General features: G+C 45.5%; 1 protein-coding gene across 37 annotated transcripts in view; it reads left to right on the top strand.

The window, feature by feature from the left end:
* The window catches only part of TCF7L2 (transcription factor 7 like 2), a 196594-nt gene that overhangs the window by 9678 nt on the left and 162507 nt on the right, over nt 1-24409 (top strand). For 22 of the 37 annotated variants that reach the window (XM_071221145.1, XM_053922738.2, XM_071221147.1 and 19 more), the window contains exon 4: nt 3424-3492. The exons of the other annotated variants lie outside the window; for them this stretch is intronic. In XM_071221145.1, the coding sequence (XP_071077246.1) occupies nt 3424-3492 (69 nt within the window). The remainder of the gene's footprint in view (nt 1-3423; nt 3493-24409) is intronic. 37 annotated transcript variants of the gene reach the window in all.

Raw genomic sequence — 24409 nt, 5'->3', positions numbered from 1 at the left:
TATTTGTAATAAAGAAAGTCAAGTGAGTCATTAAGCTGAAAATAAAGCAAATGCCCCACCCCCTTCCAATTTAGTGGAATGAATAGGCATCATATGCTGGTCTTTCCATAGGGTTTCAGTTTTTTCAGTTGCCTTTGAGGATGAGACCTCTGGTTGTAAAAGCCCATTCCCTTTCCTCCCACCTGGGGAAATCTCTGCTGTCTCGTATCCCAGACGCAGCACTGAGGGCCAGTAGTAGTGATTAGAACTACAACGAGACATCAAGATGTGCTGATAGTAAGGGAAGTGGTCAACCAGAACAGGTTGGTTTTCCCGTTGCTGGAGAATTGTGCACACCTGTGTGGAGCACAGGTAGCCTTCCTGGTGCTTCTTCCTCTGGACAAGGGAGGGTTGGGGCGCCTTTGGGTGTTAGAATGGGTGGGTGGGCTTGGCCACTGTAAACAAACACTGGAAGGGAAGGTTTCTTTTGTTGAAGTGTCACTGGGAGGAATTGAAAGTACCTTGGAGTCCTCGTTGGGTGACACCCTGGGAGGGAGGCACCTGTTGAGGACCGGCCTGTTGCAGGGCCAGGGTATAACCGCCACAGTGGCCGGGTGAGGCGTTGAGTGACATGGGTGCCGCAGGTGACCAACAGCAGGGCGGTCCCCGGTGCTGAGGACTGTGGGAGCCTGGTTCTTAAACTCAGATGAGGCAGCCTTGGACAGCCCCACGTCTTGTCCTGGGCCTCTCAACCTCCCTGTCTCTTCCAAAAAGCAGAGGGCCAACCATCTCTTCTCGTTCCAGTTTAGAAGGCCGTTTTTCCAGGGTCCTTGTATTTTCTCTTTATCTTAAAAAGCTAGACTATAATGAACAGGCATCTTTGTGTTTTACAGGGAAGGAAAAAGCAGTTTAAAATATGTTTTACAAAGGATTATTTGGGGACAGGGGCTGGAAGAAAACAAGAAAATGGTTAAGGCTGGGTTGCTGTAGCTGGGGGAAGTTGAGCTCAAAATCCCTCCAACACAGTGGTTACTGGCTGGGAGTGAAGGCTCACAGGAGCTTGTGCTGTGGGTATTTAGGAGCTGGTCAGGGCTGTTCTGTGTGGCTGGACACCTGAGGAGGGAAGTGACATTGCTGGGGGGTGTCAGGATGGCGTGTGTGAAGGTTGAATTAACTTCGTCGTACTAGAGTCTTTAGGACTTTGCAGCTGCATATTTTCTGTTTAATTGCAGCTTTCTCTCTGGGTCGTGTTGTTATTTGGGTGGTGATGAACGCCAGGATTAAGAATGGAACCCGACAAGTGAAAATTGAATTTGGATTAGCCACAGTTTCATTAATGCATTCATAAAGCTGTGATTATATGAAATTTTGTTTCCATGACCTATACTTAGTTATCAGGTGTCCATTCAATTTTAATTGACAATATAAGATTCCTGTGGTTACCCTGAGTACAGATCGCCTAGGGCTCTGCAGGGTCTGTGGGAAGCAAAGCCTGGACAAGTTTCCAGTAAGCTCTGAATCAGGCAGAAGAGGAGAATAAAGCCCGCTGAGAGAGGGGGACAGGTTGTTAGTGTTGCCTTCTCTACTGAGAAGGAGACCCCCCCCCCCCCCCTCAGACAAGAGCTGCTCTCCAGCCAAGAATTCCAAACTCGCGGAGGAACCTGTCTCTGGCACAAAAGTTGTTTTAACATGATGCAGAATTGTCACAGTAATTAGTGCAATCTCCGCTTACTGACGGACAGTTTTCACAAAAAGGACAGGGGAGCAAAGAGTGCAACTTCAGTTTTCTTTGTCAGCAGTCCACTTTGACGACTGGCTTCTGAGCGTGTGGGGGCTCTGTGCGTGGGGGGCGTGTCTTCAGTTGCTCGGCGTGCATCTTGGCTTCTTTTAGGGAATATGGTTTATTACTCTGCTTTGACAGGTGAACAAATACTTTTTGGGGCCCACTTTTATTGTGCCTTCTTTAATTTGATTAATACTGTGTTCTGGGGCAGGCGGACTCATAACAGATACAGGAGGTATTTCTGTTCATTTGTGACAGATAAAATGCTCCCCGAACCCACTAAAATGGGAACTTACAGCCTTATGCCATGAGCAGTATGGCTTTAGACTATTTTTTAAAATTTGATTACTACTGTGTTGTTCATTTTGAGTTGGTTCAAAAGTTCTTATGTGAAATCCCTCCCCCCCTTTTCTTTTTTATGGGCTGAATAATTTTCTGACAGGGAGTAAGTTGCACACTTAGTTGGACCTAAAACCCTTACAGTGTAGGTTACACTTTGCTTTGGGGCAGATGCAGAAGTGTTTTGATAGTAACAGTGATAGAAGTGATAGTAACAGTGTAGTGGTAGTGACAGCAATAGTTTGTTACAGTGAAACCAGTCTGTGTTTGGAAACACCACCGATTGGCCTATATTGTGAGGGGAACGGGCAGCAATTTCTTAGGACCATCTGATTCTTCATCGTTTGTGTGTAAATGGCAAATTAAAGTGCATTTTCAGATAATGTTGAGATCCTTTGGTGACTGTTGCATTGTTTATGAAAGAAATCAGCAGATGGTGTTTGTTTTCCCAATTGGTAGGATCCCAAGATTAACAAGTGTTATTTGGAAAGAGTTTGATGAGGACTCTGGGTATTCCTTTCTATTTGGGGATACATACTTCTCTGATGGGCCTTCAGAGGGAAAGGCCCAGGAGAAATTTCAATACATATTTGGCTGTGCAGGGTCTGATGAACCAGGGTGGACATTCACTCAGTGGCCACTGAGTAGGTGGCAGTCTTTCTTTAGAAAACTTGGTGGTTCTGAGACAGTGGTTGGCTCCCCCTTTTGGGGGGTGTGGATGCCTAGAGTGTGGGCTACCCAGCTGTCCTGGGCCACATAGCTTAGTCACTGTGGAATAATGTGTAAGGCACGGGTGGCCCCTGAATTCTGCCTGACACGTTTGTTTAACCCAAAACAGCATTGTATTTGAGAGCTAGAGCCAGGTTATCAGAACTGTGGGGGGCTTCTATACCTGTGGCAGTCTTGTGGCTTCTCATAATCCTTTCTCTCATAATCTCTTCCTCTTGCCTACATGTTGCAATTCTGATGACTTTTTTGCAGCACAGTTAATTTTTCTGCAGCATCCTGCTCAGCACACTGGCTTCCTTTATGTCTTAATGGGCATCCGTCTTCCCTTTTCATGTTATTGATTCTCACTCCTGGCCCCTTCCCCACTCCCTTTTTGCTTATTGAATAGAGGCTTTTTTTTTTTTTTTTAAGTTTACCTTAGATTATTATGATTATCTTATCCATAGCAACAAATAAAAATACACAGGTCTTGATTGAATGCCAAGGCTGCAGTTCAATCTAAGGAGGTTTGTCTGCTATTCATAAACTGCTTAAGATGTTGCCTTGTAGTTTGTGACATAAGCAGAACGCTTTGATTTGGTTTCTTTCTACAGCTCCATTTTCAGTCCGGGAGCACGCATTACTCTGCGTACAAAACGATTGAACACCAGATTGCAATTCAGGTAGGAAATGCCACACATCCCTGAAGCTTGGATTGTCAATGCGTAGGTCTCTTGTGTCTGTTATTCTCCACCCTTTCCCCAACCTAGACGACAATGATGATGATGAAGATGATGATGATGGTGATGATGATGGTGATGATATGATGCTGATGTTGGTGGTGATGATAGTGATGGTGGTGGCGATGGTGACGATGATGGTGGTAACGATGACTGTGGTGATGATGACGATGGTGGTGATGGTGGTGGTTGATTCATTGGGGGAGGTGGGAAGCAAAGGATAAACATGAGCAGAAGAAATGCTGCTAAAATGATTTAAAAGATAGAGAAAGAAAGAAAAGCCTGTGTCTTTTGTGAAGAGTGTCTTGCTCAGGCATAATGGGCACACAGACCCCAGCTTGGCTACTGTTTTTGCTTAGAGAGGGTTCTTAAACTGGGAGTAAAATGAGGCGGTGGAGAGTGAAGGGGAAGAGGGAAGGGGGCTGGGAGAGGAGGCCCTGTGACCGCCGGAGAGTTGTTTCCGGTGGGTCAGAATCGCGCTAAGTGGTGCTAAGAATACCACTTCTGACCTGGTTGTCCCGAAACGCTGGTTTCTCCTGGGCCTGTTGATGCGGGACACCAGCAGTGCTGCAGGGACAGGCGACAGGTCCCGGCTTCTGATGAGTGTCCCGTCTCCTGCTCACGTAGAGCTTCCATTCCCTTAGATCCAAAGGCTAAACAAATCATGGGCTAATATAGACGCGGAGCTGAACCGATGCCAACAGAACGCAGTAGTGGAGGGCAAGCAGACTAATGCGATTTTCGTCTGTCTGCCTGGCCTCGCCTGGCTTTGCCAGGATGGACGGACCTCCTGGTGTAACTAATGGGACTGAAACTTCTTGAGTCTTCTGGCTTAACCCTTGGAAGGGAGGCTTTTGGAACCGGTTGTTGTGGTGTTCAAGGCTGGGCCTAGGGTCTCTTTAGAAGTTGGTGCTAGCTGGTTAAATGATTTCCTTATTCCATCGTTCTCCGTCTTGTAGTTGCCTTTTCAGATAACTTGCGTTACATGCCTGTGGTCTCCTGGAACTCCAGCCACATGGCATCGGGGTATCTCTGCTGCTTCCCATTAGCATCTTCCCGGGTAAGACTTTCAAAGAGCTGTTTGCCCCAGGTAACTTGTGCATCATTCCACCAGGGGAAGCTGTGACTCAGCAGACATTTTAATTTGGTGGCTCCCTAATATTTTTGTGCTCTTTTCAAGGAGACAGTAACTTATTCTAAAAATATTTCAGTGACTTCTGAAGTTGTGCTGGCTGATCTCAGTATGTATTTGAGAGCAAAGTGCGACCTTGAATTTATCCCCCAACCTCCAGATAACGTTCAAGACTGCTGTCTTTAGTTGGATGCTACGGTTTTTTTTTTTGCTGGCACACTTCCGGGTGGACCCTTTTCCCTTTTGATTGACAGCGCAGTGAGTCTTGCTCCCAGAAAATGGTTTCAGTTTGGGGTTTGCTTAGAGAACATGCCTTAACCATAACTCCTGATGAATGGATAGATGAACAGGCCTACTACATCTCAGGCAGTGCTGGAAAGTCCTGTTGCCCGGGGTGTGGGAATTGTCGAGATTGAATAGCACAGTGATCCCTATCTTGGTGTGGAAAGGCTGGCTGGGGCCATGTCACTGGGAGACCAGCCGAGACCAGACCAGCTGTTGTGTCTTTACACCCGGGGCTGAAGCGTCCCTTGTTAGGCCGAGCAGCTCGTCTTTTCTCCAAACCACCTGGCACGGGGCAGGCCATGGGAAGCTCTTTCTCAGGAGGAAGATGGAGTAAATTACAGAGCTCATTGTTTGGAGGACTGAGACCATTACTATTCCTCCATGAACAGGTAGTATTGTTCTCCCCTGCTTCTATTTTCTAAGGCTTGATGCCCATGTGGGCAAACAGAGAGACATTTTATTAGAGACCCAGCACCGGCATGCTTTCAGGGCTCGTTCTCCCCCCTTCCCCGCTAGACCAGGACGAGGCCGAGCCAAATGGCAGCTAGCTGTAATTCTAGTTTGATCATCAAAGGATAAATGGCAAAACAAAAACCAAAACCAAAAAACAAAACAAAAGCAGCAAAGGGAAAAAAGAGGAAACCTCAGACACAAAAAAGTGGTTCCCAAGGCACATGGCCACTCAGCCCCGAGGTGGGGGTTAGAGGTGAGGGTGGCCTCGCTTTGGTGAGCAGTAGAGCGGACATTCCCCTTGGCTCTGGTCTCCAGTTTAAGGCTTAAATCAACGTGATGGTCAGGGCTGAAGTTTTTTTCCTGGAAACTGAAACCCGTTTAACCTTAATAAATACTGTATTTCAATATGAGCTGAGCTTGTTGCTCTCCTAAGCTATATCCTAAAATAACCTCAAGAAGTATGATACTGTGTATCACATGAGATTCATACCCCTTTCCCTTCCCGTCCCTCCTGTAGTCTCGGGGCTTGGCCAGGTTCACCGTTTGTATGAATGGACGCCGAGTGTTTCTGTAGGCATGTCATGTTCTTGTAAAAGGTTATGGGCACAGGATCCGTGACTGCGTAGGGATCTTCCTCCGCTTTTGACAATCTCCCAACGCCTCTCAGTTTTGAAAAGACTAACGTAACAAAAATGATTCTCCTGAAAGAGTTATCACAAATATAAATGGAATGAAAATTAAAACACCTTTTTTTAGACAGTTACTTGATTTTATTGACTTTAAAAGTTTTATTGAAGTAGACTGCTGAGGTCTTTTGTGGAGGGGCGGATGGACTTTTACATGTGAGAACATTACCCGAATCAATGTAGTATAGAATGGGGTTGGAATACTTTTTTCTGTAAAGGGCCAGATAGTAACTATTTTAGGCTTGGTGGGTCACACGGTCTCTGTGTCAACTACTCAGCTCCACTATGGTGATGGGAAAGCACCCCAAAGTAGTACATAGAGGAATAGGTGTGGCCGTGCTCCCCTGAGACCTGATTGATAAAATCAGACAGTGGCTGGACGTGGTCCGTGGGCTGTCATTTGCTGCCCCCAATAAAGAATATTACCACCTCCCCAGAAGTCTCTGTTGCTCCTTTCTCTTCCCAGTCCTCCGGCTTCCCACACCTCCAACAGAAATTCTTGCTGTGGATTAGTCTGGCCTGGTTTTTAGCTTCTTAGAAATGGAATTCTACAGAACACGCTGTTTCATGCCTGGCCCCACTCAGCGTCCTGTGTGTGTTGTCCCCATTACTGTGTGTAGCGACAGCCTGCTTTTTAATGGCTGTGTAATATTCCGCAGAGGAATCTGCCACAGTGCGTGCACGTTTTTTTCTGTGGTGCTGGATGTTTGGATTGCTTCCAACTTTCTGCTCTTGTCAATCAGGCCCTGGAAACACTCTCACCTCCATCTGTTCATACACAGGAGTGGGCTTGGAGAGGCGAAGGGTAATGTGTGTGCTTAGCTTTGCATTGACCTTTTGAGAGAGGCTTAAATATAGATTTCAAGTGTTGTCATGGAGATACACTAGCATAGTGGTTGTTAGGTATGTGAGTGATACTTATGAGGAGGAGCAGCAACATAAGGCTCCTTTGCCCAGAGTCCAGTGCAGGCCCCTTCATGGCATGGCTTGGCCTCTGGCCTCAGCTCCTGGGAGCTTCTCCCACCGTCTCATTAACCTGGGAGAGGTTTTGCAGCTGAGTGCAGGGGGGGGCCCACACTGCACGTGACTCCCGGGGATGCCCTGTAGATGACTGCGCATCAGTGTTTAGGCACCTCTGTTGCCTCCCTGAAGAGAACTCTCCCAACACTTTTGCACTCATCATTATTCCAACCCCAAGAGCAGTGTTGGAAGCAAGGTCAGGACCTACAGATGTTTCCCTTGGTTTTCAGAAGGGCTACTCCAGAACCAATTAAGCCTTTGTTTTAAGAGTATTTTGGCCAAAGGTTGATGTTTTAACACCAAGTCAGATGTGATTTAGGGGGGGAAAAAAAACCTCCGCACGCAGCAAAAACAAACCGAGTAGACCTCTCTTGGTTGTTTTTCTTCTAAATGTAAAGTGGTTTGTGTGTGTGAGTGTGTGCACACGCTTGTGTATGTGCACAAAGACAACTAGGAGAGGATCCAGAAGAAACGGACCATTTTATTTGTTGACACAGCTGAGCGGTAGAGTCTCTGCGGTGGGTGTTGCTTTCCCTCTTTCCTCGGGCTTGCAAGTTCCCATCTGAGCTGTACCAACGCTTACCCCTTCTGCCTGGTCTCAGAACTTGTCTGCCATGATTCGGGAAGGCCCATGGACCCTCCTCCAGGGTCTGGGTGCTTTGTGGAGCCAGGGATGGAAGGATAGAAACTGGAGAAAATCCTTGCTCCATATTGGCCCCTTATTCCTGGATGTCAATGTGCCTATGTGTTAAAATTGTTACGTTCCCTGTGGTGCTGTGGCTTGGAGTCCGACTCTTGACCAGGTGGACCCTTGGCATCGGTGGTAAAACTGTCCGGAGATGAGCACCAGTGGGTGTGACCAGGGTGTTTCTGAGGGCTCCTGGCTTTCCTCTGGGTCACGGGCCCCACGTTGGTGTCTTGTGTGCTGAGCCTGTCCCCACAAGTTCCCTGGCCTTCCCAGTCTTCATGCAGATGTGCTGTCCTAGTTGAGCAAATGCGGGATAAGTGGGAGAATTCCCTCAAACACGGTCAGTTCTTGCTGTAATCACTTCTCACTTTTCCTTTAGACGCACCGCCACACCTGCCAGTGAGGTTTCATTTCTGCTTCTCACAAAGAATGAATGTGTGAGTGTATGTGTGTGAGTGAGCTGGAGAGAGATGTCTTTTCACTCGAGTAGTTTGACAAAGCCTGTAGATGCCAGTTAACTCATTCAAAAGGTTCATTCACTGGCTACAGTGTTGTTTTAGCCAAATCATCTAATTTAAGTCCAAACCTCAGAATACTCATTCATTCATTCAAAAATATTTATTGCGTGTCTACTGTGTGTCTGGGGAGCTCATCAGTGAGCCAGACAGACAAAAGTCATGTGCTGTCACTGAGCTGAAATTCCAGTGATGTTTTAAATGTGGGTTTCCAAGCACCCTCCTCCCCTTGGTCTGATTGAGTAGGTTTTGGGTATATTCTGGGAGGTTGCATTTTTAATCATGGTTCTGATTTTCTGCCAACTAGAATTTGAGACTTACTGTCCTAGAGTCATTGACTGAATACTCAGTCCTTTTCTCGTGGTGAATAAAAATGGAAGGTTGGCCAAGTATGCAATTGGGATAACTTTTCCTCATTTTGGGTGAGACGGCCGTTAGGTTCCATGAGTGTTTGATGCCTTTCCTTCTCCATGGTACGTGAAGAAAGCCAAGGACTTTTGCAAGGCTCAGGGAGAAGTGTTGCTTTGTTTATGCAAGAGTAGCGTGGACAATAGTGTGCTTGGTCTTGGGGGTCGGAGGCAATACAGCAGTTGGTAATGATAGCGGCTTGTGCTTACTGAATTGGGCCCCGTGTTCAGTGCCATCTGTGAATTATTTCTTGATTTTTCATGAGAACATGAAAGGAAACCCAAAGGATGTATTTAAACTCATTATCACCATTATCCCAGTTCATAAACAAGGAAACAGAGACAGATACCTGGGGTATTTTGCTTGACATCAAGGACTTAGGATTCGAACCCCAGCAGACTGGGGAGAGACTGTACCATACAGCCTTGTGCTAACTACCGTCTGCTGAAAATAATGCTCAAGAGGACCCAGGGGTTTCCTAAAGCAGTGGTGTCCAACCAGCTCTTGGGGCTGCATACAAAGTAATCACCTGGAGTTGCTAAAAAGTAGAGAATCAGGGTTTTACTCCTTGGAGAATCCCATTTATTAGGACAGGGACAGTGCCTTAAAAATTTGAACAAGCAACACCTGGAGGGCACCTGAAGGGTTTGTTAAGATATGTATTGCAGCTCCACCTCCAGAGATTCAGGATCTGCAGGTCTGTGGTGGGTCCTGACATTGGCGTCTTTAACAAGCCTTCAGGTAACGATGATGTCCCTCATCTGGTGACAGCGCTTTGAGAACCACTGGACCAGGGCAGTGGTTCTCAACTCTGGCTTCAGTCCCCTGGGGAGCATGAAAACCAGTGCGTAGGCCCGGGCTCTGCCCTGGCCCCTGCCCCGGCGCCTGCACAGGGGTCTCTGGGGGTGGGGACTGGGCAGCCCTGTGTCTAAAAGACTTCCCAGGTCATTTTACTGTGCGCAGGTGCTGAGGAGCATCGGTCTAAGAGATCTTGGACTCCGCACCCCTTCCCCACTTGTTGGTTGAATCTGAAGCACAGAGTCTCCTTTGAGAACAACTGTTGTAAAGTCTTTGTTTGCTTATTTTAGCCGGACTGTGTTTCCTTGGGGGAGAAAGATCGGGTTATGTTCAGAGTCCTAAAGGATGCCTGTTCCACGGCAGGAGTCTCTCGTTTGAGAACATTGCATTTACAGTGATGCTCAACTGCCCCAAGTTAGTACTAGTGAGAGGAGGTGGGAATCTGCTGTCATACACACGGGGCCACGGAGCCTGAAGTTGGGGGGCCAGGCAGCCTAGTGTCGCTCACACTTCCGTGTCACGTGCAAATGCAGGCGGGGGTTCAGTAGTTCCAGGGTGGAGCCTGGGATTCTGCATTTCCAGTGCGCACTCTTGGCGTGTTGCGGAGGTCGAGTCCATTTTGAAAGGCGTGGAAACTGGCACTGCAAAGAGGCGAAATGGTTTATCCGAGGTCTCACATCTTGGTGGAAACAGGGCCAAGACTAGAATCCAGGAGTCCGACTCGGCTTTCTGTCCATCTTTCAAGGAGAAGTTATCATGTCTAAGCTGTTGCATTACATTGGCCAGATAAAATAAAACAATCTGGTGTTTGCTGTTCTTCCTTATATCACTGATTTAACTTGTATCTGTTATAATTGTGTTTGTGTGAGTTGAGATATTTGCATCTGTTCATTCTCCACCATGTTAAGGCACGTGGGGCCCAGCCAGCCTGGTTTGTCAGAGGGCTGGTGAGGATGCAGAGTGTCTGCTAGTCCTGACTAGACCCCCGGAAAGAATGGAAACAACTGTTCCGGCAGCTACACGTGGCCCTCTTATGGTCCAGGGCAACTGGTCTGGAGATCTGACCAGCTGGTGGGATTGACTTCTTTGTAACTCTTATTTTATAAGTTGCACTTTGTAACATGGACTTTTTATAAAGTTGCCGAGAATCATGGGGCCGTTTAAGCACAGAAATTTCTAAGTGGGCTGCAGCCCGTGTTTGCAGGCTTATCAAGCTTAGCACTTAATTTGTTTCTGGATGTGTGTGTGGTTGCATGTTATCAAATCCTGATCAAACTGAGTGATTGCAAATTGTTTTTATAATGGTTTACCTTGAAATCCCAGCAAACTTGTCAATTAAACAGAAATGACAGCTGATCATTATTCCTAGGGTTCTACCCAAACCATTGGGTGGCTGGTGGTGTGTTTAATATTTAATGAATAATAGATTGAAGTTGAAGGAAAAGTGTGTAAAGCTTAAAAGTAGGTACTTGTACTGTCCAGGGGTGGGCAAAAGTAGGTGTACATTTGTGAGTTTGTGAAACACCGAGTTTATTCTTACATTATATATTAATTATGGTATTACTTATTTGTATTACAACTATAAACCTACTTTTGCCCACCCCTGGATATCTCTATATCTTTAACACGTCATAAAAAAGGAACATTAGGATAAAACAAACATTTGGGGACTCTTTGAAGTATCTTTGCAGAACCCCAGTTTTGTAAGGGATACAGCAGGAAAAACACTTGGTTATACTGGATCCTCCCAGACTGGAAATTGCCATGTGTTTGGTTAGCGGCGGGGTCTGGGCTGTTGAGGTTTGGGCCGGACACTTCCTGGTTGCACAGGGGATTGCATTAGTCCTGTGCATTATAGGATGTGTGTTTGTCCTCTCTGTGCCTCTAGCTCCCAACAAACATGTGACAACCAAAAATGTCCCTAGACCTTACCAACTGCCCCCTGGCGGTCCGACTTGGCCCCAGTTTAATACAACCATTTAAAGTGTGTACCTTGCCACTGGAGTACATCACCTTTGCATTTTCAAGGGACGGGGGCAAGAGGAGGTGGGTGGGTTCCGCTCATGCTTCTGGAGTCAGATAACCTGGCTTTGGGTCCTGGTTCTGCTAAGACTCAGTCTCCTAACCTTGTAGAATGGGGATACTGATAGCACCTGTTTCCAGAAGGTGGTTGGGAGTCTAAACGGGATGGTGTGTACTGAGGGGGCAGTGCAGGGCCACGTGGCAGGTGCTTGGTACCCACAGGTTCCTGTTTCTGCCCCCGAGCACTATGTGAAGTACTTGCCTGCAGATTTAGAATATGCCCTATCCTGATGTGCATTGTATATTTTTTATTTCCTGTCAAGAACATCACACATGATAAATTTGATAACCTGGACCATCTTTGTGGCATAACCAAGATTTATGACTCCTGGTACTTGCTGTTTGCATTTCTCTCATGTCACTTAAAAAATTCTGCCTAGTCCTTATAACATTGGACTAGAATATAAGCTCTTCTGAGATTGTGTCTTAACTCACTTTTTATATAGCAGTGTGCACGAATGCCTGGGACGCACAGTACATGTGTAACATGGGGTGTGAATACGTTTAAATAATCCACACTGTGGACAGGAATGGGAACAGAGTACGTAAGTCAGATCGAGGTGGGTGTGTATGAGGTAGCTTTTTGCGTTTTTCTCCTAATAGCCCCTTGCATAACAGGAGAGGCCAATGTGTGTGTGTGTGTGTGTATTTATTTATTTTTTTGGTATTCAACCAAATACTTTCAGATACACCTTCAGCCCCTTGGTTCACTAGATGTTCCCAGGTATCTCAAATTTTAATTTCAGCTCTCCCTCAGTAACTGAATTTGCACCCTTCCTTAATGTCTGTGGCATTGCTCAAACCGTGGTTGGATTGGCTCATATTTATCTGATCGCCTTCTAATTTTCAAAATGCTTGGAGGTTAGTTGGTTTTTAAAAGCAACAACAGCTTTTTATTTCTCTAATAAGGCAAGTTGTGTTGCCCACTGGATCATAACATGTTGTCCGACTTTGATAATTGTCATTAATTCCCGCAGGGGACTTCCAAAACATTAAACAAATGTGTTACTGCTCGTGGATGGATGAGCCTGCCCAGGCAGATTCGTTTCTCTCTATTCCCAAACCTCGCGCCTCCCTGAATTTTGAGGTTGCAATGAGGACCAGAATAAATAGCTTTGGCTGAGAATCGGAAATTGTCCAGGGCCTGACAATGGACGTGTGTGTGCTGGCAGCCCTTCCCAGTGGGGCAAAAGGGTTCTTTTCACCAGGGCTGTGGCGTGGCTGCCCTGTCTGAAAGATAGTCTTGTGTCAATAGTTTTTAAGTTGATTCAGTAAGCATTGTTGGTGATTGAAATTGAAGAATTGTGAAGACAATTCATCTTGAGGAACAGAGAGCACTGAGTGTGAGCCGGGCTGCTGGGAGCCGACATTGACATACGGGCCGTCATCAAACTAATTGTTGTTTGAATTACCTGTTATGATCCGATGACAAATCTGCCTTGCTCCTGCCACTGGAGCAGAAAATGTAGCTTGAATTGGCGTGATGTTAGCAAGTGTAAACTGTACTTCAACAAGATGGATAAACCCAATTATGGGGCAGACCTGTAGAGAGAAAATCCATTTAAATCTCGTAATGTTAAGCAGAGCTGTGTTTAATTCATTTGGACCAATTTGGGAATGATGTATGAGTGTTGGTGGACATTAGTCAAAGGGGGGACCACTTGGGGGAAAGGATGAGCCCGGCTGCAGGCCACCCCAGGAAGCAGCTGGGGTGTCGTCTCAGCAGCCCGCGCTAATGGCGGGGAAGGGCAGAAATGACAAAACGATGTACTGACTGCTGTTGCGAGAGTGGCGCTGTGTAAATGAACCAATAAGGAAAACACTTGAAGCAGAAACAAGAGGAGGTGTTTTTCCTGAATGCTCCTGACAGTCCAAAATAGAAAGGAAATTTGAGGTTCCTCTCCTGTGTTTCCAGCCCCTGATACCTTCATGGGCTGTGCTAAGCCTTGAACCAGGAAGCCTAAGGAATGTTCTTCACTTTTGCTGAATGATGATTTAAAAGAGAGACAGAGAAAGAACAGGGACGGCTAAATTTAAGTTGATAATCGTGGGGCTTGCGTTTCTCTATTGGAAAGCAGTTAAGTGGGACAGTTATTCTGAAATATGTATGGGATGCATATTTGGAAGTTTGGAAGGACTTGTCTATTTAATAAGAATTTCTGGTTTTTTTAAATAGCTACTGATTGGTGGTCAACGCAGCTTTGTATGTAGTAGGTGCTCAGTTCATACTGATTAGGTGAGCGGAAACACTGGACTTTAGAGAAGTAACTTTCAGGGCTAAGTTCTGGCCCTGAACTCAGAGTCATTAAGACCTGTAAGCACCTTGTAATCCAGTTTTACCCAGTAGTTTTCATTCCCAGGAATTCGAGGATGTTACATCAAAATTTATGATTGTTACTTTTACCCCTGCTTCTCTAGTGTTGGTTTTGCCCAGGAAGTTCTTAGAAGACTTCGAACTTCCTTTTATTTGGGGAGGAGTGATAAAGCGCCCCAATGAGTAGTTACTGTTTTTTGTTGTTTTTTCTCTTTGGTTTGGAGGTTTTCTTTTCTTTTGTGGCACGGACTGGACTTTGGAGACTTTGCCTGTTGAAAGGAGAATTTAAAAGCCTGGAGTGCAGGGGGAGCTTGGCAGTGGACGGCAGAGAAATTCAGGGTTCTGCACTCCTCCCCCAGCGGCCATAAATCTAAGCACTGGGACCGCTGGTTGTAAGTGAAGGTCAAAGCTTCAAGGGTTTTTTTTTGTAATTGGGGTACAGCTCTTCATAAGGGGTCATGGTGTCCATTCCAGGCACATCTTTTCTCCCAGAGACCAATTTGATAGTTTACTTTCTGGCTTTCTCTTAACTTTCAACTCAGTTGAAGAACCAAGAAGGGGATGATAGTAAAAACGTAAGACTTTACGATAATGGGTCAACACTGAATTCTAAGAATCTGAATTAAATGACCATGTCCAGCAAAACCCACCTGCGCAGGTAGCCCTCAATTTGACCTTGCACAATGGTAGACCTCCAGGTCCCTTCAGAACAAGTAAGTGATGTAATTAAGTGGATTTGGAGGAAACATGGAGATGTGCTTCTGAACCTGAAGATCTTTGTATGAAAGGAAAGCAGGCACATCCCTTGCATTCCCTGAGTTTTATGGGGGTTCTGTCTGGTTTGGCTTGAAAGCATTTGTCAGATTTATACTCCCGAGGGGTGGGTATAGACTGTGTGGGTTGGGCTGGCCATGAATAAGGGGATTTCTGGGGATAAGACTCTTATGGAAGAGAAAGCGTCCACTTTGTGGGTCGAAATGGCTTGTGTGTGGTACGGGTACGTCTTTTCAGGGCCTCGAGGGGTGCTTTCATGATTAATTGTTGCTTTCTGGTGTTATAGCAGAGGTGAAATCTTGTGGAAATGTGCACAAAGAGGAATTTTTATCCTTTTGGTTAGAATCTAAGACTTAGGAATACTTAAAATACAATACAGAAATGAAATAGATCATTTCTGGTTAGCTTAAAATAATTTTCCGTGGAATTAAAAAAATGAGCTTCCCTGTGGTACCAAGTTCTAGGTCAGGGCTTTGTTGACATGTGGAATCTGTAAGATTGAATTCAGGAGTGTTTCAGGAGCCGCTAAGTCCTGAACTTGGTTCTTATCCTTAAAATAAGAAACAAACCTCCCTGTTTTCCTCCTCCTGGTCTTTACTCACTTAGTTTTTATTCTGGAGTCCAGTGGCTTTTATTTCCTAATCATCATTGTGGAAGAAGCCAAAATTTTCTCTGTTAATTCAAAAAAATAAATAAATAAACAACTCACTGACCCAATGCATACAAACACTTTTCCTGAAAGAGAACTTAGAGGAAGTTTTGAAATTGCCCGTAAGCTGAAGGACTTGTTTACCAAACCATCAGCGTGTGCCTTACGCACTCTTTTTTTTTTTTAAAAGAAAACTTGTCACTGATGTCACATTTTCATGATGTCGAGTGAAAGCTGATGACAGGTGTCTCCCCGCAGAAGACCTGATTTGTGAAACCAATTGTATCTGAAGAATTGGCACTCAGGCCTTGAATTCCCTAGTAGAGGGTTCTTCGGAAGAGGACCCTCCCAACCCCCTCCCCCCAAAAACTCTTATTTTGTTTGGGTGGCTTTTCAGGTGGGCTACATTTGCCAGATAATCCCTATTAGAAAATAAATCCTGATGTACGTTTCCCCACAAGTGTGCTTACTCCTGACATGATTTGGCCAGTTTACAATACTTTCGGAAAAGCACCAAGATGGCTGTTTTTGAGGATTGGGTTGGGTACCCTGCCCTCCCCAACTGTTCCCTTCTCCATCCCATATTGGAATTTTGGGCCAACACGATCCCCTTGGGGCCCTGGGTCTGCATGGCCGTGAAGGGAGCCCGACAGCGACTCGCACGTGATGGGAACCAATGATCTGACACGTAGAAAGTACAAACAGAAAACCACACACCACATGCAAAGCAGATCTGGTTTTGATTTTGGTCTCAGTGGTTCTGTTATCATTTCTTTTTTCGTGAGAGTGGATTTTTATCTCTCGGTGTGACTCTGGTTCGGTTAATGGTTTGTGGTTTCCATTCGCCATCACAGCTCATGGCTTTGGCTGCTTGGGAACCAAAGTAGCCGGGGCTGCTGGCCTGTGGATGTCTGGGGTGGCATTCCCTGGGAACGGCGAGGTGGGAGGTCTCCCGTGGGCCCAGGGTTCCCTGACAGGGCAGGACCCTCAGTGGTCACATGCTCCCCACCTGGGTTTCCTCTCTCTCTCTCTGCGTTGCTTACGGAGTGCCTTCTAAGGGCTGTTTTGGAAACAGACCAACTTGTGGTTGATCTTTCTGTTCTGTTATTTACCGATAGCCCAGCCTCTCTCTCATCTCCTTTGGCAGGAAATATTTTTTCTCATTAACTAGTTTCCAGGTCAGAATTTCCCCATAAAGTATGAACTTTTCTTTAGCCCAGTGTTTTTAAATTTGTTTTTATTTTAATTTTTTTCCTTTTTATTGAATTGATTGGGGTGGTGCTGGTTGACAATATTATACAGGTTTCAGGTCCACAGTTCCACAGTGTACATCATCTGTACACTGTGTTGTGTGTTCACCATCCCAAGTCACGTTTCCTCCATCACCATTTATCCCCCGTACCCTCTCCTACCTCCCCCCGCCCCCCTCCCCCCAACTGTTGTCTGTCTCCGTGAGTTTTTTTTCTGTTTTTCTTCTTTTCTCAATCCCTCCCTCCTCCCCCACTTAGCCCAGTATTTGATTTCCACCACTTGCCCCCACCCCCCTTTTTACTTAAAGATGAAAACTTTAAATTGGGCAAAATACTTAATTGCCCTGTGCCTCCTTTTTCCTCCTCTGTGAACTCTGGGTTAGTAATAGGACTTGTCTACTCTGGGTCGTTGTGAGACTGTGGGAGGCTTTAGCCCGGTGCCTGGTGCATGAGAGAGGGTGAACGGTGTTGGTGCCAGTGCCATCGGCCCCAGGCCGCTGGCACAGTTGGTCGCCCTGACAACGCTGCTAACTGCACTCTTGCCAAGTTGACAAGTTGGTGATATATTGTGTTGGATGTCTTTTCTGAGTTTTTCTTCCCCCTCTCCCTTCCCAAGTCACGGGCGTTGAGTTATTTCCCCTGTAAGAGAGTGGGCAGGATCAGGGAGCCAGAATACCTTTGGAGGAGCGCTAGGGTGCAAGAGCCTGTGTTGCGACATAATTTATCTCCCCGGGGAGGGCAGACAAAAAACCCATCCAGGAGACTGGACTTAGAATTATTCAACTTCTGATGGGCATGAAATTAGTGACAGCAAGACAGGAATTTGTGGTCCTTTGGTTGTAATGTCTATTCTCTTCTTTGGTCGAATTTCTATTGCTTAGAACTTTATTAAAAAAAAAAAAAGATTTAAAAGGCATCCTTTCTGGTTCTTGAAAGGCAGGGGGTTGGCTCCTGGCTTGTGAACCTAATAACCCTTCTTTCTTTATGAGGGAGTTTCCTTGGCCGCTGTGGTCTGGCTATTGTTTGTCTGAATTTGTAATAAGCGTGTAACAGCCCCCTCCTCCTCCAATTTGCTTCAAAGACAGGCAGCCCTAGTGGGTTACTAGGGACGAGACCTTTGGAACCTGTGATTGGTAGCTCACTGCTCTGGGGTCCCGGTTGCTGGCACCCGTGGGAGGAAGCGCCCCATCTCTGCAGTGGAGTCCATGCCCACAACGCAGGTCAGTTTGCTGGAACTTTCCTGTGGGGCTCTCCTGGGCAAGACATCAGTTAGTGGACAGCGCACTCAGGCCTGTTCACAATTCAGCTTGGGTAGCAGCGATGTAGGCAGGAGCTTGTCTGCAATGATTTATTCTCAGTGGTGGCTAAGAAATGACTTTGATTCTCCCAATCGACTTGACAGAAGCCATTGTTTCTTTTACATCTCCTGGTTCTAGAAGGTACAGTTGAAACCTCCCTCATTTGCAGAAGGCCGAATTAAAACAGTGCTTGGAGGTTTGTCCGTTTTTATTGCTCTCTTTCTTTAGCTTTCAGGGCGAAAATGAAAAGAACTGGAGTGAAATATGAGGAACCAAAAAGCAGTCTTAGTCAATAGACTTTTTAAAATTCTTACTCCCCTCTTTTTGACTTTGGGAGGTGTAAAACAATAGATTAGTGTGATTATACCCTCCTACTCTCAGTCCCTCCACCCCCTTAAAAAAAATAGGACTTGGGTTTCAGCAGGCTTTGTTAATCAGAGAGCTATGGTATTTTTGTTGGCGTTGCCAGACTTTTGTAGCTGTTCAGTGGCCTTAGGCTGTGGAAGGTGCTGTGCTTTCCTCCCTCTTCCCCTGAAGTTTGTCCCAGGCGCCCTGGCAGACAGCAGAGCTCTTTAGCAAGAGCAATGCTGTGACTTCAATTGGTTAGTTCCTCTAAGTGATGGTTTATTTCATACCTATCAGAAATGTCTTAATTTCCTTCATCTACTGGTTTTCTCCTCCCCGCTCCACCCCCCCCAAAAAAAAGAGGAAAGAAAATTAATACCAATAACAAAACTATTTCCCCGGGTGGCACTTGGTGAGATGAGACATTTTTCTCAGGGAGGACTTTGTCTTTGGATATGGCTGTGGGGTAGACTTAATTAAGGGAGAGGATGAAGCTTAGTTAATTACAGTTGTACACTGGGAGCTCCCAGTACTCCTAGGTCTGCCAGTAACTTACCAGGTTGCGCATCGCTCTATGCCCTGGGACTCAGTTTGCTCATCTATGCAATCAGGATGTTTGCGATAGTGAGACCAATAATTGGCCATAAGAGTGCTGCTTTATCTGGACTTTGCAAGTTTGGGCTGTGAAAAGGAGGCTTTGTAGGCTCATGGGTAAGAACTCTCACATGGGGCCTCGAGTCACATGTGTGACTTTGACCAGTTACTTAACCTCCCCAAGTCTCAGTTTTATCTGTAAAATGGGGATAAACCAATCACAGAGTATTAAATAGGATAACACACATACAGGTCAAACACAGTGGCCAGCACTCTGGGCAGCAGCGGTTTCTTTGATCAATATTTAAAGGGGAATGTGGCAGTAATCCTAGCAAGTTCTGACTGTGCCTGGGGTACTCGGTTCATTTTGCTACCAATGAAGGCAAGAGGATGGACTTCGGATTTTTATTGTGTCCTTCTGGTTCAACTGCTTTTCAGAAGCCATAAGAGATGAACTGTATTCTACTTACAGGTAGAGATCCAAATAGGGCCTTGAAATAGACTTCAGGATCCTTCTATAGAATTAAGGAAATTCATTTGCTACTCAGGTTTAACTCACAGTTTAGCAGTCCCCTCCCCCAACACGTTTATAAACACATACATCGATTTCTTTCTTTTTCCTTGTATTACTACAAGGATCAGTTTCTTCTGGCCTAATTCCAGGAACAACATGCCTGTCTTTTTTCATCGTTGAGGAAAAACAGTCTGAAGGCACCATAATTCCTTAAATTGGATTTCGGTTCTTGATCCCCTTATGTTCGGTAAACAGAGTGTTCTATGAAACATCGCTGTTTGGGGGCGTGAGGCCGGGAGCCTTGCTTTTTTCAGAGGGAAAAGGCACCATGTTTAAACCTCCTGGGGTGAGGCTTTGGGTGGGTCTCCTAGAGGTGAATGCTCACCTTTGCGTGAGACAGGAGTCCCTCTCCAAAAATGCTGAGGACAGTTGGGGGGGGGGCTGCCTGGTAGTGAGCAGAGTTCAGCTTGGGGAGAAGCCTGTAGTTGTGTGTATGTGAGTGTGTGCTTGTTAACTCTATTAGTGCCGTAGGCAGCTGCTACTTGAAAGCGTTGGGATTCCTATATTCAAATCAAAGACACCCAGAAGCAAAGATGAAGGGAAGGGGACAGTGTGATCTTCAAAGATGAGGGAATAAAAAAGTAGTGGGGAATATTTTCTGGGTAATTCTCGTGCCCCTGCCCCCCAATTTTTAAGGAAAATGTAAGAGTGTCAGCTGCTTCCTCTCCCTTGGTGGGTAGGCTCTGGTCACACTATCACAGTTTACGGCAGGAATCAGGGCTTGCAGAAAGCAAAATGAAAATGTCTTGGGCTGGTTCTTAGCTTGCTGGGGGAGTGAGTCAGTGATTGTTTCTCGGGTTTTCTCTTCCTCTCTCGCCCTTTCCTCCTTTCTTTGAGTGAGTTTCGCTCTGAGAGTGCAGGCTTGGCACCCACTTACCCAAGAACAGATTAGTTCCTGCAAGAGGCAGTAGTTGATTGCTTACAGAGATGATGCAAGCTTTGCTCTGGGGTACATCAACTTGGATTTCTCATGCTTTATCTTATAAAGCCTAAATTAACAGCTGGTTTGGTTTGAGTTCTCCGGGATCTGACTAAGGGATTAGAGTCCATTCTCAAGTGAGTCAATCTAGTTTAATTTATTTCAGGTCTATCAAAAAAGATCAATCAAAGCTCTTTTGAAAGTAAAGCTATAATCGGCCTGCACACTTAGAAGTCACTGTGGCTGCACTTGGTGTTTCTCTCTGGTGGAGAAATGCCCGGGCTGTGGTTAAGAGGGTATATTAGAGCATTTTCCCCGCACCTCCCTTTCTAGAGGCTTCCACTCCTCCCCAGGAAGGTGTTGAGGTATTACTCCTCCCAGGTGGGTGTGGCACTGACCTCGTGCTCCCTGGTCTTTGGTGATCCTGGATCCCTGGTTTGGGAGCTTCTAGTTCAGCCTAACTTAATACCTGGACCAGAACAGATCCAGGCAGTTCCATGTCGCTGGGCTTGCTCCTGGGCTTTCTGTCGCAGAGATTGGTGGGGTGAAGACATGCACTGAATTCTTCTTTACCAGAAATGTCTGCAGGGAGGAATTGCTCACGGACTTTGCAAGGCGAAGGTGAAGCTTTCTCTGCTCTGGGTGATCTAAGGTTTTGTGAGCACAGGAAGCGATAGCCTGAGTTGCCCATTTCTTTTGTTTTCATTTAGAAAATACTTACTGAGCAGGTACGCAAGAACTATGTGAGATGCTGCACATGATATACTGAGAGAAATATTGAGAATAAGGAAAAATTTAAGAACTTGACTGTAGTATCAGACCCACCGTTGAATCTTAGCTTTGCTCTTTTGTGACTTTTATGACCTTAAGCAAGTAATTCCCTAAACTTGTTTCCCTGTCTGTAAAATAGGGTTAATAAAAATATCTTCTTCAAAAGATTGCTGCAATAATGAAATGAAATAATATTATATTTTGTGTTTTTTTTTTTTAAATGAAAAACCACTTTAGGACAGATAACAGGAAGTTGAAGCCCCCCCCCCCCCCCCCCCGCCCCACCCAAATGCATTCAACAAAAACAAATATTTATTTAGGGTGTGCAGTGTGTCCATTGCTCTGGGGACATCTAAATAAAAGTTATAATTTGTACCCTATAGGAATGTATAGTCTACTGGGAAAGAAAATACTTAGCAGAGGAGCTTGTCCAGAACTGTGAATCCCTCTGTCCTATGTGCCACTCACTCACCTTGGCCCAAGGCATGCTTTTGTCTTTCTTGCATTTGACTGAATGAAAACAATGAGGGTCAGTCTGCCTTTCCCTTAATGCTTCCTCTAGGTCACACACCCTTCTGTTACTCTTAACTTCCTCCTGGTCTACCAGGTTTGAGCCTTAGCACTATCATGATGCTGATGTGTCTGGCCTCAGTTTTTCTAGCTGTGAAATGGGGCTGGCATTATGTCATAGAATGTGTGCCAAGGAAGGGGAACACTCACATTTTTGAGGTTCTCTTGTGGCTCTGCTGTGTGTGGGAACTCATGCCTTGTTTATTCCACAATAATTCCAGAAAGAACCTTCATATTAGCAGAAAAAGAAAGAGTAGATGTTGTTTGTTGAGCTCTCACTATGTGCCAGTTTCTAGAACATTCTATACATTTGTAAACTTAAGGCTTTTATAGCAGCTTCACGTAGATGAGAAAACTGAAGAGAGGGGCTTGCCCAAGGATGCGTGACTAGTAAGTGGCTGTACTGGGGTTTGACTCTAGGCCCTGTCATGCTCTATGGTGGCTACACTGACCTGGAAACAGGGATGCTGCTGTTAGGAATAGTTAGGTTTCTCTCTCCTAACTCTGGGGCAGGCTTTGAAGGCACATCAGAATTCTTTCGCAAGTTAGTGACTAGATGTGGGTACTCGTGTCTCCCTCTAAAACGAAAGTGTCTCTTCCCTCCACGATCCAGTGTGGATCTGGGCCCAGGCTCCTCCAGAGTTTCTCTGCCTGGCATGCGTGGCGGAAGCTTTGCTGGTGAACCAGGGGGTATGTTACCAGGCCACGTGCACCTGACACGGGTGAGGGTTCACCACCCTCCAGTGCCGCTTTGCTTCACAACCCTTCCCTCCTGTATCTGCCTGTGGAGTTAACCGTTTAAAAAAAAAAAATCGCTAAAGCACTTTGGAAAGTCGCATGCTTGGTGTCTACTGTGTCCTAGAAAGTGTCTTGATTCATTTTCCTCCTTATTCTTACTTGAGTAGAAAAAAAATTGATAGTCGATGCTAATAATTGTGGCATGTAATGTAATTGGAAGTGTTTCATTGACACGAGCATGAGCGTTTCCGGCTTCATCTGCAGGCTGGGACGTAGCACTAGACTTGCCTTGAGTGTCTTGCGCAAGCCTTTGATGCAGGTGGACCACATTATAAATCAGCGCGTTGCTATGGTGAGGATGGCAGTCACTGCTTACTGTGGGTAACCTTTTCTACCTTCTTGGACACTGTTCTAAAACACAGCAGCTCAATAGCATTTCATTTCATTTGGACCGAGGAGGGGTCGATTAATCGGTGAGATGGAGGTCTAAAATTTTTTTGAGATGACGTTTTGGGGGCTTTCTGCTCACCTAGTGCTGTGGAATATTTTGCAATTGGACTTCCTCATTATTTATTTAGAAACAGGTTTTCATATGGACGGGATGTGGAGGGGATGATAGTGGGCAGAAGGCTGGGCTTTCTTCTCTTCCCCCTCCTTCCTTCCCTGGGCATTTCTTCGAATTTGTTGGCTTCGATGCCCAGCAGCGCATACAGTGAAGTGAAAGTTGAGGTTGGCAAGAGGTGCAGCAAATGATTATTCCTAGTAGTGTGTTCTCATTACTGTGAATAATATACAGACAACTGCCTGCTTCTCAAGACCCCTCCACGTGGCTAACAGACAGTTAATTCCCCACGGAGCAGGACACAGCAGTGGGGACCGGAGGCGTTGCATTAGTGTTTGTCCTGCCCACTCCCAGGGTGACTCAGATTAGACATAGATTTATTTTTTTTTTTCTGGTGCTCGAAGGGTAACTTTTTTTTTTTACTATTTTTATTTATTTTGCTTTTTACATTTTTAACTAAATTTTTTTTTCAATTGTAGTTTGCAGGTTAACATTACCTTGTGTTAGTTTCAGGTGTGCAGCACAGCGGTCAGGACTCAGAGGGTAGCTTTTAATTTCATCCATTAAAGTCTCAGAGCCGTTCAGGGGTTGCAGAACTCATCCCCTCTCCCCTTTTCCCAGGCTTACATTCATTCCGTCCCCTTAATGTTTTGGGCAGACACACAATCTCAGGATCTGAAAGGATGTTAAAGATTAAGTTGTCAGCTGTTTATAGTAGTTCTTTCACTCCTTTAAAGTGGCAATATTTAGCTCAGGAAAGGCCACACCAGCCAGAATGGACAGGTGGGAAGGAAATTGATTCTGTATTCCCATATACCCAGGAGAAGGTCCTAAGCAGGGAGGAGCATGGGTTCCTCATTGGCACATTCTCTTGGAAAGGCAAGGAAAGAAATGCTGCACAGTGTCCTCTAGAAGAAAGACCAAGGGCAGGGCTCTCTCCCTTTCAGGACAGGATGGACGGAGAAGAGAGGCCTGTGAACCGGGTTGGCAGCTGCCTACTCCAGGGGCTCCAGGGAAACAAATGTTAAAAATCCCTCCCATGACACATGGCACTGAGGTATTTCTTTAAGCTAGATAGTGCATTTTGGTAATGGTAGCGGAATCTCTCATCCTCACCTATTATATTTGAAATGCTTCTGTTCTTGAACCTTTTCTCTGGCAACTAGATTTTAGGACCTACACATCAATTGCCAAAAACAAGTCTTATGATTCTGGTTGGACTTGCATTTAATTTATAGATGAAGTCTGAGGAATATTTGTGTTATTAGGGTAATAAATCTTGTTTTTGAACATGATTTATACCTCCAGTTTTGTGAGCTTGCACAGAAAAATAGGAAAAAATATAAGGGGAACTGATTAGCATTAGCATTAAGAAGAGTAAGTTAGAAATATCAATCAAGATTGTTGCAGGTGTAAAAAATTATATCATCCAGAA

This window comes from Desmodus rotundus, chromosome 4 (genome assembly GCF_022682495.2).
Source record: "Desmodus rotundus isolate HL8 chromosome 4, HLdesRot8A.1, whole genome shotgun sequence".
Lineage (NCBI taxonomy): Eukaryota > Metazoa > Chordata > Mammalia > Chiroptera > Phyllostomidae > Desmodus > Desmodus rotundus.
The sequence above is the reverse complement of the archived record's forward strand: the minus strand, read 5'-3'. Positions and strand labels throughout refer to the sequence as shown.